The sequence below is a fragment of the Cydia fagiglandana genome, chromosome 1 (genome assembly GCF_963556715.1).
Source record: "Cydia fagiglandana chromosome 1, ilCydFagi1.1, whole genome shotgun sequence".
In the NCBI taxonomy this organism is placed as follows: domain Eukaryota; kingdom Metazoa; phylum Arthropoda; class Insecta; order Lepidoptera; family Tortricidae; genus Cydia; species Cydia fagiglandana.
In genome coordinates, this window is record NC_085932.1 from 6,574,279 (window position 1) to 6,591,445 (window position 17,167).

Genomic DNA, 17,167 nt, shown 5'->3' on the forward strand with positions numbered 1-17,167 from the left:
AAAACCGTTCCAACCGTGACCCTTTCTCAAATAATTCTTCAAGTATAAGATACCATAAAATAGCTCGATAAAGATTAATAGTAGTGTAGTTTTAACAATCATAAAAAAGTTAATTGCTTTATTGATTAGTATAAATTACTTATTGTTCATTTACATTTGCTACTTGTATCTATAACTATTATACTATTTGTAGCCGCCGTGCAGGTCAGGATCTCGACGACTCAAATAAAAAGCTTCGATTTGAAGTAAACTATTATAATTTCAATAGGTACTGGTTTTACAAGGGTTCCTTGACTAAACGGTTAAATGTAAAAGTGGTGTGGTAATCGTATGGAGGCTGATGAAAGAGTGATTTGGCTAATTTTCAAAGTACAAAATGGTGGTTTAGATTTGGGTGCCTCTAATTGGCCGCGATACATAATATGTGGAGCGCTCCTATTGGTGCTTTAGAAAAAGCTTCCAAATACTAGCCGAGCCCGACGGCTGCGTTTAGTTAGTGTATTATACAAATAAAGGTTGCGTTCGCAACACTATTATTATATTATTGTTATTTGTATCTCCGTTACAAACTCTCGGGTTTTTAAGCCCGGTCATTTATAAGGCGTGCGTGGGGATATAGATCCAACACGTAGAGGCCGTTTGGAGAGCTTTGATGTCATGTAGAACGCCTGCTGGAACCCATTCACGGGTGCATAAATAGATACCCGTAAACCGGTTTCAGTAGGCATTGGGAGCTATTATAGAAAAATGGAAAGAGTCCTGGTCTATGGTTTAAATTTGGGTGGAAAATAAGTCTGGGCTATTGCTAAGTTTCGGACACCTGCCATAACATTGTGTTATACAGTGTTATCGAGGCAGGCGGTGACTCGCCACTCGTTAGATGGGCACCTGATGCGCCATCGTAAAGACGGCCAGGCGCAACACCGGCGTGAGCGGCTCAGGGGTGTCGAGAGGTGGTGCTGCGCTTTCTCCGAAGTTACTCGCGGCGTTATGCCCTTTAACACTTCCACCCCTGGAGCATATAGCTCTAACGACTCCTCTCTGGACGGCCAATGAAGGCAAGCCAGAGCTGAGAGTCCTACGGGTCCCCTTGGGGCCCACTCCGACCGACGAAGACACGCCGGAGACGGAGACCCTGACCGACTCTCGGGAGCACTCGGGTCCGTGGGGTCGTTACTCCCCAACAGCTCACCACAAGCTGCCCTGCGGGCTTATTATTATTATAATTGATATTTCATGTTATAAATACAATTTTATTATGTTTTATATTTAGCCGAAATACTATGAACACTAAACGCTGTAAAACTTTTGTTAACTTTACACTTGTTGCAAGCAAGATTAACAAGATAAGTTTTAAACTAGCAAATAAACCAAAGGTTTTATATTAGACTGAACTTTGTACTTCAATCGATAGCTACATATTAATTAAACGAATGAGTCCATGCGAGCACACAGTCAGTCGGGCAAGGCCTCGCCTTGTCATCATTATAATGATATGTTAATAGATTTTCCTTCGCTGACTATGGTGTACTTTGGTGGATTTTCCTTAACACTTTAAAGTCAGATTAAGGTGTCTGAGATCTTATTGTACAATAATTCATAATTAACTAGAAGTCAGGCGTAAACATTTAGTTGGTTTTTATGGACTCGTAAAGTGTACATTACATACCTATCAGGAGCTCGTTACGCCAACTTGGCTGGCCTAACGACATAATAAAAGGGACTAAGAATGTTACCCTGAGGAAAGTTACAGCCGAACGCTTGCAGTTAGCACATTATGTTTAGAAATGTGTCAATTCTTTCAAGAGTCAATATAATTATTGTTTAATTATTTATCGATTTTCTTGACCCCTTTTAGTTGCTATGACTTTATTTGAGTAACTTGTTTCGTTCTTTTATGAAGTACACGAAAGTTTGAAGTTACAAAATCTTCTTTTGGTGTAAAGTCATGGGTATATACTATATACTTATATATATATTGTTGTTTACACATTTCTATTATAGAGTCATCACGATAAATTTTCGACCATGATAATGGTGATGATAATGTTTCATTAAATTTATTAGTATGCGTTGTTGATGATACTGATGATAAAATTTGAATGTAGAATTTGATACGTTAGGTTGTGAATCCAAATAAGTAAAGAAAATGATAAATAAAACTTTTATTATCAGCCCTTTAAAACCATCAGTACCGGTGTTCCCCAAGGAAGCATGTTAGGACCGCTGCTTTATGTATCTTAGCAATACCACTTATCAAAAGGTAACATGTGACATTCCAGTCACCGTCCAGTGGCCGGTGTTCCCCAAGGAACCATGTTAGGACCGCTGCTATTTGTATCTCAGCAATACCACTTATTAAATGGTAACATGTGACATTCCAGTCACCGTCCAGTGGCCGGTGTTCCCCAAGGAAGCATGTTAGGACCGCTGCTATTTGTATCTCAGCAATACCACTTATTAAAAGGTAACATGTGACATTCCAGTCACCGTCCAGTGGCCGGTGTTCCCCAAGGAAGCATGTTAGGACCGCTGCTTTTTGTATCTCAGCAATACCACTAATCAAAAGGTAACATGTGACATTCCAGTGATGGAGGTAGCGACCGGCGAGCACGGCGACTGGGTGCACAAGCTGGTGATGGCGGTGAACAAGGGCAACTGCGGCCGCGTGCAGCCCTCCGCCGCGCCGCAGAACTCCAACTACAACAACCAGGCCAAGAACAATGTCAAGTCGCTGGAGGTGGTTATGGGTGAGTTCGAAGGCAGGAGGCAACCTTGAATAATGTAAATGTTTCCCTTTCATGTTCAAAAACTCACGACATAAAAAAATAAATATACATAAATTACATATGAGTTACTCGTAAAATATGAACTTGTTAGTTTGGCTTCTAAAGAGTCAATGATTTTAATCAATTGCAGACTTTTAGCTTAATAATAAGTAAGTTTTATGTACTGTCAACAGCAATGACCTCACACTTACTTTCTTAACAATAAAGCTATGTTAAGATCATTTCGAACACCTGGCCGGCTTAGCAACTTTTGCTGCTGACTGTACACTAGTCCACAAGTCGTTTTATCATAGAAAAGACAAAGTTATTAAGTAATTAGACGGCTATTCATCTCTACCACTGCCAAGAAAAATAAAATATTCATTAACTAGATGCTCTAAAAAATATCGCTTCCAAAATTTGGGCTAGTAATAAATAGACGTGACAATGCTCGCTTAATAATAAATACACGGGTCTTCGTATTATTGACGAAAGAAATAGAACAAACACCAAAGGTCATCCAAGGGACTCGCCTTGGCATTTGAGATATTGTTAGTATTGCCGGTACCGATATAGACTGGCAACTCACGTACCTAGTCTAGAAATAGGAAAAGGTTTTACAAGTAACGTTCAGTTGGAAATAGATATTATATTTGAAAATTGAATTATTTATAAAGCTTATAATGGTCTCCTTGCCTAGTCGGTAGGTGTCGGTAAGGACCTGCCTACGAAGCAGGAGGTCTAAATTCTGGTCATTTTTGACATGAATTTTTGTTTCTATGGGCAGGTCGTCCAATTTGACCGACCCTCCAAACAAAAGGCAAACATTTTTAGCGTCAAAAAATATATCTTCTAGGTACCTAGGTACTTTTTCCTAATCAGAACACGGTACCAAATATGCCCTTAAACAGATATCCACTATTTTTGTTACATCAGTGTATAGGAACAAAGGAGAATATTGTACAGTTTCCTATATTACTACATACCTACATTTTACAAATTAATGTAAATTATACAAGTATAATTAGGTACACATAAAAGACAATGCTAGAACCAAATATTATCAGTATCATTTATTTCTTACTGTCTCGGTTTCGGACGACAAAACCAAAAAAAGTTGCCTATTTTATTTATTTTTATAAATTGTTGTGACTTAATAGCTAAATTCGAATTATATTCTTAAATAATAGCTAACTGTTTTTTTTTGTTCCAGACAAGCCAACCTGCACAGTAATAGATATGTCAGGCCCAACTCCGAATCCAGAGAAGCAGAACGTCCTTCCGAACTCCACCAACCTAGCCCCCGTGACGTGCACCACCTCCCTCCTGGACTCCAGCGAGAGCTTCACCAAGAAACCCATCAAAACCGGCTTCCCGACTTCCGGCTTCAAGCAATTCTGGATCTTGTTAAAGAGGACCTTTAGAAGCATTCTTAGAGATCAAATGCTGACGCATTTAAGGCTATGTTCGCATACGGTTGTCGGGCTGCTGATCGGGTTCTTGTACTACGATATCGGGTCGGACGCGGCGAAGGTTATGAGTAACGCTGGATGCATATTCTTCACTGTTATGTTCACGATGTTTACGGCCATGATGCCTACAATCCTTACATGTGAGTTCACTTGTTTTTCTACCAACTTCAAATCGTTTACCATGCTTTTTAAACGTACATATTCGACTTTAAAATTATGCATTGTCGTTACTTATGCTTGTCTTTTTGTTTCAGTCCCAACGGAAATGAGTGTGTTTGTGAGAGAGCATTTAAATTACTGGTACTCTTTAAAAGCATTCTACTTCGCAAAAACGCTGGCGGACTTACCCTTCCAGGTAAATTGAAATGAAATTTTATATTATAAATGTGGATGAATGTGAAATCTTCCAATTAGAACTTTGAAGATCGTTCGTTGTCAAAAAATCGTGAACACTTGCTCAAATTTCTATATTTTTGAGCTTTGCTCTGAAATAATACAAATAACTTAATTTATTTAGCCAAAGTCAATAAATATTTCCTCTGGTCTGTGTTAGATAAGGATCCTGGCCGAAATTTAGTCATCTTTTTCCATTTATTTCGATAACGATTTTTTCTGCCCTATACTACACAACCGAAGTTAGAACCCACGATTTTTGACCACCACACCCAAATATAAGTTTTTATCATATTCATATTATACTAAAATATGTTGTTAATGTTCTTACAGATAGTGTTTAGCGGCGTATACGTAATAATAGTATACTTCATGACGGGCCAGCCGATGCAGACGGACCGGGTGTTGATGTTCACCACCATCAACATCCTGACGGCGCTGGTGGCGCAGTCGCTGGGGCTGCTCATCGGCGCCGCCATGAAGATCGAGACCGGGGTCTACCTCGGCCCCGTCACCACCATACCCGTCGTCTTGTTCTCAGGTAAACCTGCACTGTGATTGATAAGGATGGTATTCCATCTATCCAATATATTGGTCCAATGTCTTTGCGTCTCTCATGCAAAATGCAAAATGTATCTCAATCAAATCATTCTCTCATGCAAAATGTGAGACAAAATACACATTGGACAGGTAGAACACTACCCAAAGCAGCACCATTTTGGGTTCTACATCTAGCATTGAGAAGCCAGCGTAAACTTTCAACATTCTTCTGATGCTACACTTGTTTTACTGTCGGAGCATATGTATACTAAAATGAATATCGCGCACCAGTAACATAATTGCGTATATATGTACTTTCCATTTCATTAAGATATTTTTCGTCATGCTCTTACTATAGGTAATTTTCTGGAGAGGAATCAAGAACGACATAAAAAGTATCATGCTGGCGTTATAATTTATTGTAGATGTTGTGTCATGCTTAGTAAATCTCTGATAACACTTGCAGATAGTAGTCTAGTCAATAACAAAATATTTTCTTTTATTTTCAGGGTTCTTCGTAAACTTCAAAGCCATCCCCAGCTATCTGCAGTGGATAACATACTTAAGCTACGTCAGGTACGGCTTCGAAGGGGCCATGCTCTCCGTCTACGGCTTCGGGAGAGAGAAGCTCCACTGCTCAGAGGTGTACTGCCACTTCAGGAAGCCAGACACCTTCCTCAAGGAGATGACGATGGACAAAGCCAACTTCTGGGTAGACGTAGGAGCGCTTGTAGCGTTTTTCGTATTCATCAGACTCGTTTCGTACTTAGTGCTAAGGTTCAAACTGAAGATGATGCAGTAGGCACAAATTTAGGCTTTTCTAAGGTACGATCACTTTTCCATTAACAGATTTTGGAATCGCAAAGTGTACATTTTCATTAGGTTACGCTGTATTTAGACGCTTGGTCCATTATAGGCAACCTGCGGATGTAGTGGTCGATTCACCAAAGCTGTCGTGGAAACGGGCGTTTGAAAAAAATATGTATACGTGGGAATCTAACAAAGTTCTTGATAGCGTTCACGATAGGATTGGTGAATGTTGCTTGGTCGAGGTTGACCGAGCATATAATGGAAGCCTTAAACTTAACGTTTGAATGAAATTGAGTACCTAGTTCTTTGGTTACGAGCGAATTGCGCAATTGCGGCCTATTTGACTTAATCCGATCGTAATGTACCTCGATGTGAGAACGGTTCCCAACTCAAATTATCAAACTTAATAATATTAATAAGTTGACATCAATCGTATCGAAATAGGAAAACGTTATAATTAGAATGTATTTAATGAAAAGTTTAGAATAGTTATCTAGTTGTCGACTCAGCCTTTAAAAGTAATATTAAGGCACGCATGTTCCAATAGTTTTAAGTATGCGGAACTACCATGAGTTTGTATGAAACATGTAAAATAATTGAAAATAGAGTGGAAACTGTATTCCATATCTAATTTCTGCTCAAGTTGTCGTTCGTGTCATAGTCTCGCTCAAGCAGTTCAAATATGATCTTTAGCATTGATAATTTCGATGTGATAATTCTATATAAAAATAGAATAGGTCTGAAAATCACAGGGCTAGTTTATATACTGCTATAAAATATGGCCCTGTTATGTAAAAAGTTAACAAAGAACTGCTACATAGGTATTACTAATTCTTGATATTCATGAAATCGAGCTATAATTTCGACAATTATTCGTGATCGCGGGTTATCGATGAGAATATTAATTGCGATTTGATTATAACTGTGCGTCATACAGCTCATGGCAAGTTTCCGGATCGACTGTAGGTAGTTAGTTAGGTACAGTTAGAAGAAAAGTTAATGTTTCCGTCAACGTTTTACGATCGGTCACTAAAAACAAGTACAATCAAACTCATTACCATTTTTCCTATGCACATCTAAGAAAAAACTAGCATATACTTTAGGTTTTATGAAAGAAAGTTCCTCCGCTTGATTCTTCAGAATTCAGTCATTAACCAATTACTACAAATTTATTTTGACACAATTCCTACAATAAGCTCTATAAGGCTTGTGTCGTGGGTACTTACACAATGATTATACAACTACATGTATTTATAATACAGGACTCGGAAATAAATATACCTAGTATTCGTGCTGATCAAGTCATCACGCAAATAAATGGATTTACCCAGGACCGCCAAAAATAATATGCTGGGATTATTATTGAGAAATCAACAAATACATACGTTAAAGACGCACAGAGTAGCAGGCATAAATATACTCTATATACTCTTAGCCTCATCGGATGGAAAGGGATGACTGCCAACCTAACTGGTTCAGACTTTATATTTCTACAGAAAGTTACAGTTCTTCTTCTTCTTCCTCGCGTTATCCCGGCATTTTGCCACGACTCATGGGAGTCTGGGGTCCGCTTGACAACTATTCCCATGATTTGACATAGGCTACGAAAACGACTGCCATCTCTGACCTTCCAACCCAGGAAACTAGGCCTTATTGGGATTAGTCCGGTTTCCTCATGATGTTTTCCTTCACCGAAAAGCAACTGGTAAATATCAAATGATATTTCGTACATAAGTTCCGAAAAACTCATTGGTACGAGCCGGGGTTTGGACCCGCGACCTCCGGATTGAAAGCAGCACGCTCTTACCGCTAGGCCACAAGCGCACACAGAAAGTTACAGTTATTCTCATTAAATAAATAATATGTGATTGTTAGTGACCGAGCGTAAAACATTTTTTGATATTCGGCAGCAGCCGCCGGCTTGGCTTAGGTTAGGTTAGGATAACGTTCAGTAGATCGAAATATCTAGCTTAAAATTAGTTTGTTATCTAGGGGTTAAGTTAGGTTTTTTAGACCATCGGGCCCATGACTTAATCCTAAGTTCACAACGCAACTTTGCACCAAAGTTTTGTAAATTATGTGTAGAAATTGGTCTAATCATCATTTTGTCGACTCTGAACGGGATGTAGGTATGTGATACCTACTTAATCATTATATTCACGATTCATTTTAAATATATATTATCTTGTATTGAAAGGAGAGGACCTACCGCGAAACGTGTTGCTTCTCTGTCGCACTTGTAAATTCATACGTGACAGGGAAGCAACACGTGGAACGTGGTTCGCGGTAGCCCCTCTGGTTCCTGTGTCAGTTCGTTTGATTTACGACAATTGCTGATGGATGTATGACAATTTCATTTTGTTATGTTATTAGTTATATTTTAGTTCAATTACCTACTTTATTAAATTATTACCGTTTATATTTATGCCCTATTGTAGGGTATATATATTTTTGTCACGCGAATTTAAAATGTACTTATGTATTAGGTACATCGTTCATCTGATGATCTCAAGTGATTTCGACTTTACAATTGTATTGACATGTGTACTTTAACTAATTCTGTATTCATACAAGCGCATCATAAACACATTAAAGACAACAAGCAATATAAATAAAAGTTATATTAAAGCTATAATTTATCTGTGTTATAATTAATGTATGTAACTAAATAAGTTAGTTTTTACTTTACACTCCAGGCTAAATTTACTCTAGCCGAAGGCCACGACAAAACCTTTCAAGCTAAATCGCTCGAAGTGCTGGGAGTGTCTGCCACCATATAATATGCTATTAATATGTTATTTATTTTTGAGGCCGAGGTATAAGGCAATTGAGCTGTGAGTGTAACGGGAAACTCATACGTTTGATATTACGTTTTCACCACACTAGGAGAGGTTCTGTGAAATTATTAAATGTAAAGAATATACGTGTAATATAAGTTGGGTTTAAAAATGCAGAGACGGAAACAGGGGGCCTACCGCGAACCACGTTCGACGTATTGCCTTCCTGTCACATTTACGTACGAGTTTACAAGTGCGACAGAGAGGCAACACGGTGAACGTGGTACGCGGTAGGCCCCCAGATCGGGCAAATTAGCGCGCCAGTACCTTACCCTTCGCGCTTTGTATTCCAAACCCAGTGGCGGATTTGACCAGTAAGCCCGGGCCTAGGGCGGCCAGATATCAGGGGCGGCATTCTATATGATATGATGGGAGTTGAGAAAGGAGTGGTACTTATTACAGAATACCGGCCTGGCCACGACATTGCGCGACTGGCTTCGGCTAAGGCTTACTCGTTCTCCTTAGCTGTGTCTCGTTCCAACCTATGGTTTTCGCCTTAGCTGAAGCTAGTCGCGTTAGCCTGTAATTCAAGGCTTGGGGCCTAGTGCGGCCTAGACTACAAATCCGCCACTGTGCAAACCGCATGCGGGCAATTTGTAATCTTTTCGCAAATGGTCGCCATGCCGCGCTAGCATGCGCCAGAGCTTAACGAACCCTTTAAATCAGCGGTCGGCAACCTTTTAGCAGCCAAGGGCCACATAGTAGTTAACGGAGGTGACGCGGGCCATACTTTGTTAATATTTATGACTTTATGAGACATTGTCGTTTGTCACTATTACATACAAAATAGCCAAGGTGGCATTCGGGCCGCAAGTGACAGGTTCACGAGCCGCATGCAGCCCGCGGGCCGCAGGGTGCCGACCGCTGCTTTAAATGGTGCATTACCTAAGAGCCTCTTAATGACAACGTGTGCTGAGAAATTATTCGATATCGCGAATTAATTTTTTTTTGAGGGAGCTTTTTGATACCTAAGCCTAAAGTTAGTTTAATTTAACACACGGTAGGCCACTACTACGTACTCATTCATATGTTTGCTATTAAAATGGCCATATTAACAAGTGCCATTATAATGGTCGTTCGAATATCAATGCGACGTAATGATACGTAAGTTCTTGTTAATTTGGCCGTTTTGGTAATATACTAGATTAAACTAGATTTAAAGTACCTTTCCACAACGCTAACGGTTTTGGTAAATCTCTATGTCTATCCTTGTAACCAGTATTTATTAATTATTAAACGACTGTGATTTTTATTATATCGATATGGTTTCATTTTCATACGAGTAAATCATCCGCTGAAGAGATTGTGAGTTTCAAAAAATGTATATTAAGTTGGATCCTATATCTTCTAGGACAAGAGACGAAACAGGAGCTGAATTTTAAATATTTTAGGTAAATAAATAAATATTTTAAGTAAGGCGTCTCGCTGACGGAAGCGGCTCCTAAAACTAGTGCGATAAGGACAAGGCGAAAAATCCTGCGTAAAAATCTCAAAGATCGAGTTTTGTACTCGACTGTTTCCTCCTCCAAACCCAAACCAAACCAAACCACCAAACCAAACCATCACCACCAAACCAAACCAAACCACCACCACCATGCACGTAACCAAATTTGGAAATTTAAATGATTATGAAATTATCTGTGTCGGCTAATTGATATCAGTTTTGAATACTACGCTTCTCATTGCGGCATAGTCAATGAGGCCATTTTGGCCATTTTTGCAGGGCTCTAGCGCCTTAAAAAACAAAAATATCAAAAAAAGCAAAACGGTCCGACACAGATATTGACAATATTAATCTGTGTTGAAAAAAGCATTGCTCTAGCTTCAAAACCCACGGAGGAAACAGTCGAGCACGTTTGTATGGAAAAATGACCACTCCTGTTGGCTCTTAAACAAATTATCTTTAAAGATTATGACACATACATGTCCACAATAATGCGTTAATCATCAGTAACATCATTTTAAAATGAGTTTGTGTAAGAGAACTATTGTTTCCCATAAAGTTTTAAGTCATAAAATGTATTGTTTGTCCGCATTTTCGTTACTTAGTCATAATTTGGGTTTTCTCAGAAACGCGTAACTTTTCAGGATTGCCATAAAACCAACCTAACCTATCTATAGGACCTGTAATAGGCCCCGTACATGTACTAGGTATAGGGGGCAGCATAGGAGCCGTCAGATTTTTGGCGCGAGGCGTAAATGTGTCCTTTATGCTTCTGATGTAGCCCACAAATTGGCAGAACCTACTATGCACAAGGAAACGTACCGACGAGAACGGTAGATAGTAGCACTTGCTTTGGCACATATGTTTCCGATTCAGGTCACAAGATGGCTGACTCTCCAACGGGCACGGTCGCTATAGGATAACCTTACGAAAATCTTGAAAGGTTAAGGGTTTCAGAATTATGAATTTATGACTAATGACATACCTAATCTGACAATCATTACATTATGGCTTTCAATAATTATGTCAAACAAAGGGACATTTATAATGCTCATTTTGTGCTTTACCTACCCATGTAGTATGTAGTAGACCAAGTTATCTTCTGCAACTTTCTCAGTGAAATCGGACCCGAGCCCTGTTAGCAACGACTGCAAAATAGTTGCGAAGTTATGTAGGGGTTCAACTATTTCAATGGCCTCTATAAACTCGACTGGCGGCACAAATCCTCGGGACTTAGTTCGGATGACTTACAAATGTTACTTTTAGTTACGTGCTTAAGCGTGTAAGCTAGCGAAATGTATGGCGCGTTTGTGTAAGTAAATTGACCGTAAAGTGAATACAGGGAGGCTTTTGATGGACAGAAAACGCGAAATTAAAACTGTACTTAGTTTTTTTAGTATTAGAAAAAATATCCGAGAACTATTATATATGTCGCAGTCGGATCGTATAATCCGCCGTATTACATTACGGCTAGCCGTTTTCAAAAACAGGGGCGTTTTGAAATGCGGCGGTTTAACGATTAGCCGTATTGAATGCGACTGAATGAGAATCCGCCGGAATGTATTCGGCGCCATACGTTCTTCAACACGGCTAGCCGTAATGTAATACAGCGAGTCATTAGCCGCCGCTTTGACAGTTTTTAGTTCCCATTTTTAACACTCGTGGCGCTGCCTGACAAACGCTGGGGTGTCCATCAAATCTGGACTGTTTCTTTTAAAAAAAAATTTACTTCGCAACTTAACTAGACGGAGCCCCGCTTCGCGGGGCTCCTACAGTGCCGGATTTAGACATTTGCCGCCCGTAGGCTATGCCGATTTTGCCGCCCCTATCCGCCTCGCTTATAGGTTTTTTAAAGTACTTTCCTGTCAGAGGCGCTTAATTTACAACACACCATAGCCATATTAAAATGCATATAAGGTGACGTCACAAATGTCACATTCTAGATACAGATTTATATGGGCCGTTTTTGTCACTCAATGAGGATGCAAACTCTTTATATTTGCCTGATCTGATCGGTGACCGGTGGGTACCGCTGGGTTTTGGCCATAGAGAATCAAGGTGAGGCATTGGCAGTCAGGCTGGATATAGCTAAGGAGTTCGGTCCGGTCTGGCATACAGTCTGCTCGAAAGACTATGCCATACAAATGGATCGCTAGCTTTTTATCCTGTAGACGCATATGAGCCGTATAGTAGACGGAAGCTGCTCCGATAGCGTGGACATTACCGCTGGCGTTCTACTGGGTTCTGTGATATCATTCAATGATATGGTCAGATGGGTCACAATAAAATGTAGTTAGTTAAACGAAAACGCGAGCGTAGCGAGCCCGAAATTTTTTCGAGAAAATAGTACGTAGGTAAATTTTTAGGGTTCCTTACTTCAAAAGGAAAAAATCGGAACCCATAATACCATGAAGATACAAGAATCGACGACGATCTCAAATTTACAATGTAGTCAGATGAGTCACAAACAATGCTGATACTTAAATGAAAACGCGAGCGTAGCGAGCGCGAAATTTTTTCGAGAAAATGGTAGGTACATTTTTAGGGTTCCGTACTTCAAAAAGGTCTTGACATGACAGAGGGCGGCAAAATCGACAAATTATGCTTGTTATTTAAATTTTACAAATAAATTCTGGTCTACCCTATCTGAACAGCACATAAAATATTTTTTGACCCAAATTTGCCGCCCCCTAAAATCTGCCGCCCTAGGCTTCAGCCTACTCAGCCTAGTGGTAAATCCGGCACTGGGCTCCTATTTCTGAGCGGTTTGCCCTTCGGGCATCTGAAGCTACCTAACGAACCTAACCTACCTACCTATTGATTAAGTGAGACGTCCGTGAAAACATTACACTTTGGGGAAAAAAGCGTAGGTAGGTAATTAGGTTAGGTTCGTTAGGTAACTTCAGATGCCCGAAGGGCAAACCGCCCAGAAATAGGAGCCCCGCTTGCGGGGCTCCGTCTATTTAAGTTGTGAAGGAAATGTTTTGGAAAAGAAACACATGTAGTGCGGTGGGACCATGGTAGAAATAAATTAAATTGCAAACATTGTCAAACTCCGGTTACGTAGGCGACCAAAAGAACTGGTCACTCTACAATGTACGATGCGGCTAAACGTGGGCCGCCTTATTGAAGAACGTATCGCAGTGACAATCCGGCTAATCGTCGAACCGCCGCATTTCAAAACGCCCCTGTTTTTGAAAACGGCTAGCCGTAATGTAATACGGCGGATTATACGATCTGACTACGACATATATATTAGAAAAAACATGAAATTCTGTAAAAGAGACTTATTCGGGCACACAATTTATAAATAAAGGTACCTATTGAGTAACGATCACGCAACTTGAGATTATTTCATTTATTTCATGATTATATCGGGTAAAGTTACGATAAATATTTTTGCTTACCCCTGCGGAATTCTTTCTAATGACATAAAAACCAATATGGAGGCGCAAATAAGTAATACAAAAAATCAATATCGACAAGTAATAAAGTGTTTAAACTGTTTTAACGGTTAGGCACCTATGGGGCTCTAGCTGCACATATTTAAAAAATACATAAGTTAGGTACTTAAATCTATTGTGTAAAAATAAGGGTACCTACTACCTATGTTTGTTTGATTTTGTGTAGGTAGCAGTGGCGGCGCGTCAAACATATCCATAGGCAAGCCGGGGCTAATTTGGCTTACATATTTCCTTTAGAACTCTGCTCAAACGTCCAAAAACAGGCAAGCCGGTGGGAATCGGCTTTTATGGACGCGCCGCCACTGGTAGGTAGGTACCTACTTTCGTTTCGAACATTCCTTAATACTCAACCATATAACTTCTACCTACTTACTGATTACTATCTAAGTACTGCTTACTTATTATTTCATTATACTTTTCGAAGGTTTATTATTCAATTATTTATTATAATTACATCCCGATTGAAATCACATCCCTTTTGAAGTGTTTGTCTGTTTGTTTAATATAATGAACAAGGGTCGAATGAGTAATAGCATTGTTTCCTGTACATTTTCCTTCACATCCGGCCTTAGAAACTTCCTTTCTAGGTACCTAAATTCGTGATAACGATCCAACGCCACAGGCAATGTTGATAACACAGAAGTTTGTCTTTGAAACGCTCGTAATAAAATTATCGTAGTGAGGTAAGCAGTGTCACCCAATGTATGGGACGTGCAAATTTTGGTATCGGATGAATTCACTTGGCACAGATGTAGTATACGTAAAGCTAAGCCAATCCAGCCCGGTAGCCAAACGCCACCCCCTGGTGGGTAAGCAGGGGGGCATCCAAAGTTACACGCTGCATATCGGCTTCTATTTACCTATCACCTCGAGTTTGGTATCATTTCCAGATAAATCGGGCATAAGGAATTCATTTTTGAGACATTTAATGTACAGTTTAATAGAAAAAAACAAAAATATTGACGAACAAATCAAAATCGGTTTGCAATGTTTTATTCAATTTATTAATATTATCAGCCGAAACTACAATTGCTAGAAAGTTGAAATTTGCACACCAGGTTACATTTATAATGTGTACAAGAGATAAGAAGCGATTTTGAAAAATTCAACCCCTAAGGGGGTTAAAAAGGGGACGAAAGTTTATATGGAGTTCATGTTTTATTTTAAGGTAAGAATTTCAAACTTCGTTAAAAGATATATTATTAAAATACAAGAAAACTAATTTCAGTGTTTTTGAAAATTTATGCCTTAAGGTGGTGAAATAGGGGTTGAAAATTTGTATGGAGATAAACATTTTTTTCGAGTGTGGGGCTTGAAACATTTTATATGCGCATATTATTAGAATACAAGTAAAGTAATTTCAGCGTTTTTAAAAATTCATCCTCTAAGGGGGTTAAAAAGGAGTTCAAAGCTTGAATCCATTACAAATTACGTTGACTGCCCCCCCCCCCCTGCCTACCTGCCAGTGGGTGGCGGATGTCTACCGGGCTCAATTAGCTTACCTTTACGTACCTATATTACATCTGTGCCAAGTGAATTCATCCGATACCAAAATTTGCACCTTATGACACTACTTCCCGGGCTATTACTTACTTTCCCTGGCACATCAAATAAAGCACATATATGCACATTTCTTTAACATTGAGTAACTATATTAAGTGCTCTAAGCTACTTTTTCAACTGGTGGATAAAGTATGTACCTATATATATATATGGTTGATCAAGGAGTGTATATTGTAACTGCCGTATTCGAACTTCAAGATATTCACAAGAGACGACACGTACTAGATCCATTCTAGATACGTTATAGTTTAGATACCAACTAGTTCTGTTTTGCAGCGCAATTCGGGCAACCAATGTCACTTTTACGTTAGATAGAGTAAGATATCTATTAGATGTGAGTTGGATCTTTCAGTCATATCCTGTGGAAATCGTTCAAGCAAATCTCCAGAATCGCGCAAATGTCAAATTTGACAGGTTAGATCTTAAACATATCGTTATCGTATCTTGGTGATGTCTAAAAGATATCTAATAGATGTCTATTTCAAAATCCGAATCGGGCCCAAATGCACATCACACTCGGCTGAAAAACGTCAACACCGTTACATCTGCATAGAGGCTAAATCAAACTTACTCTGTGACATTAAAATTATATTTTGCTAAACGAGAGAGTGAGACGCAATGACTAAATGATGTCACAATGTGAATTGGCCTCATAGTTAAATTTCTGATTTGTCTGTTTTTATGTGCCGCTAACATCCTTCAGAGAAATTAGTGAACCCGAGAGATCTAAAGAGATTAGAGAGATTTTCGCCTTCGTCAACAACTCGTGCCGACTTCGTGTCCGTTTAATGTAAACGTAATAATGTAGAAACTTAATAAAAATCGGCCAAGTGCGGGTCGAACTCGCGTACGAAGGGTTCCGTATACTTACAGCTGCATTATTACGCCGCGATATTATGCTGCCGTCTGCATTGCTGCCGCAATGTCCAACAATAATTATTTTTTACTAGATTCTGATGCCTGCGACTTCGTCGCCGAAGAATTCGTACCTATCCATGGTGATGATATTCGGAATTAAAACTATGTAACTTATTTATTTCCTTTCCCGGGACTCAAACGAATCTCTATTATATGTAATAGAAAATTGCTATAGGTAAATACCAAATTTCATCTAAACAGGTCGGATTATGCGATGTTTATGCCATTATTGTTTCCACCTAGTCGCGATTCTACACAATATGAATTCCACGCAGCTGAAGTTTATCACGAGCGTTATTCTTCACAGTCATTATTTCAGCACAATCTTGACTCTACCTAGTAGCGATTCTACACAATATTTATTCCACACATCTGAAGTTTATCACATGCGTTATTCTTCACACAAATATATTACTATACAATCGTCGCAACTCTTATTAATGTGGTTCTACACAACTCCATTTATTTTTTGCATTTGCTGGGTGAGAAGTATTAGATGGAGGCGATACGGACAATATTACCTATCCACGGATATCAGTAAAAAGCAGATCAGCTCTACTAAGTTGAACGTTTTTATACTTTCGATCTATTCTCACTAACGTACTTATAAGTAAGTAAGAAAGAGATAGACACTATGCTGTCGCACAGGTCTTCACCTGTAATCGTCCCATTATTCACGAAAACGTAGCGAATTTTTTTCAAGAAAGGTCACCCTGGGGGATCGTGGCGAAAGTACACGGTGTATCAGGAGGAAACCGAATAATTTTAACAGCACATTCCTGAGGTTATTAGAAGCAAAAACTGTTATATACATTTTTGTAAAAAATAAAAACAAAACTGTCATTTTTGCATATTTCTTTGTAAAACCAATACAGTGGCGTATCGTAAGAAACAAAAACTTAAAACGCGAAATCAAAGATTTTATTTTCTAAAGCAGATGAGTTTCATGTGTGATATC

General features: G+C 39.2%; 1 protein-coding gene across 1 annotated transcript in view; it reads left to right on the plus strand.

The window, feature by feature from the left end:
• The window catches only part of LOC134680057 (ATP-binding cassette sub-family G member 4), a 52,407-nt gene extending 42,330 nt beyond the window's left edge, over window positions 1-10,077 (plus strand). The window contains exons 5-9 of the mRNA XM_063539066.1: window positions 2,589-2,750; window positions 3,982-4,380; window positions 4,495-4,595; window positions 4,967-5,174; window positions 5,683-10,077. Coding sequence (XP_063395136.1) covers window positions 2,589-2,750; window positions 3,982-4,380; window positions 4,495-4,595; window positions 4,967-5,174; window positions 5,683-5,975 — 1,163 coding nt within the window. The 3' untranslated portion in view covers window positions 5,976-10,077. The remainder of the gene's footprint in view (window positions 1-2,588; window positions 2,751-3,981; window positions 4,381-4,494; window positions 4,596-4,966; window positions 5,175-5,682) is intronic.
• The last annotated feature ends 7,090 nt before the right edge of the window (window positions 10,078-17,167 follow it).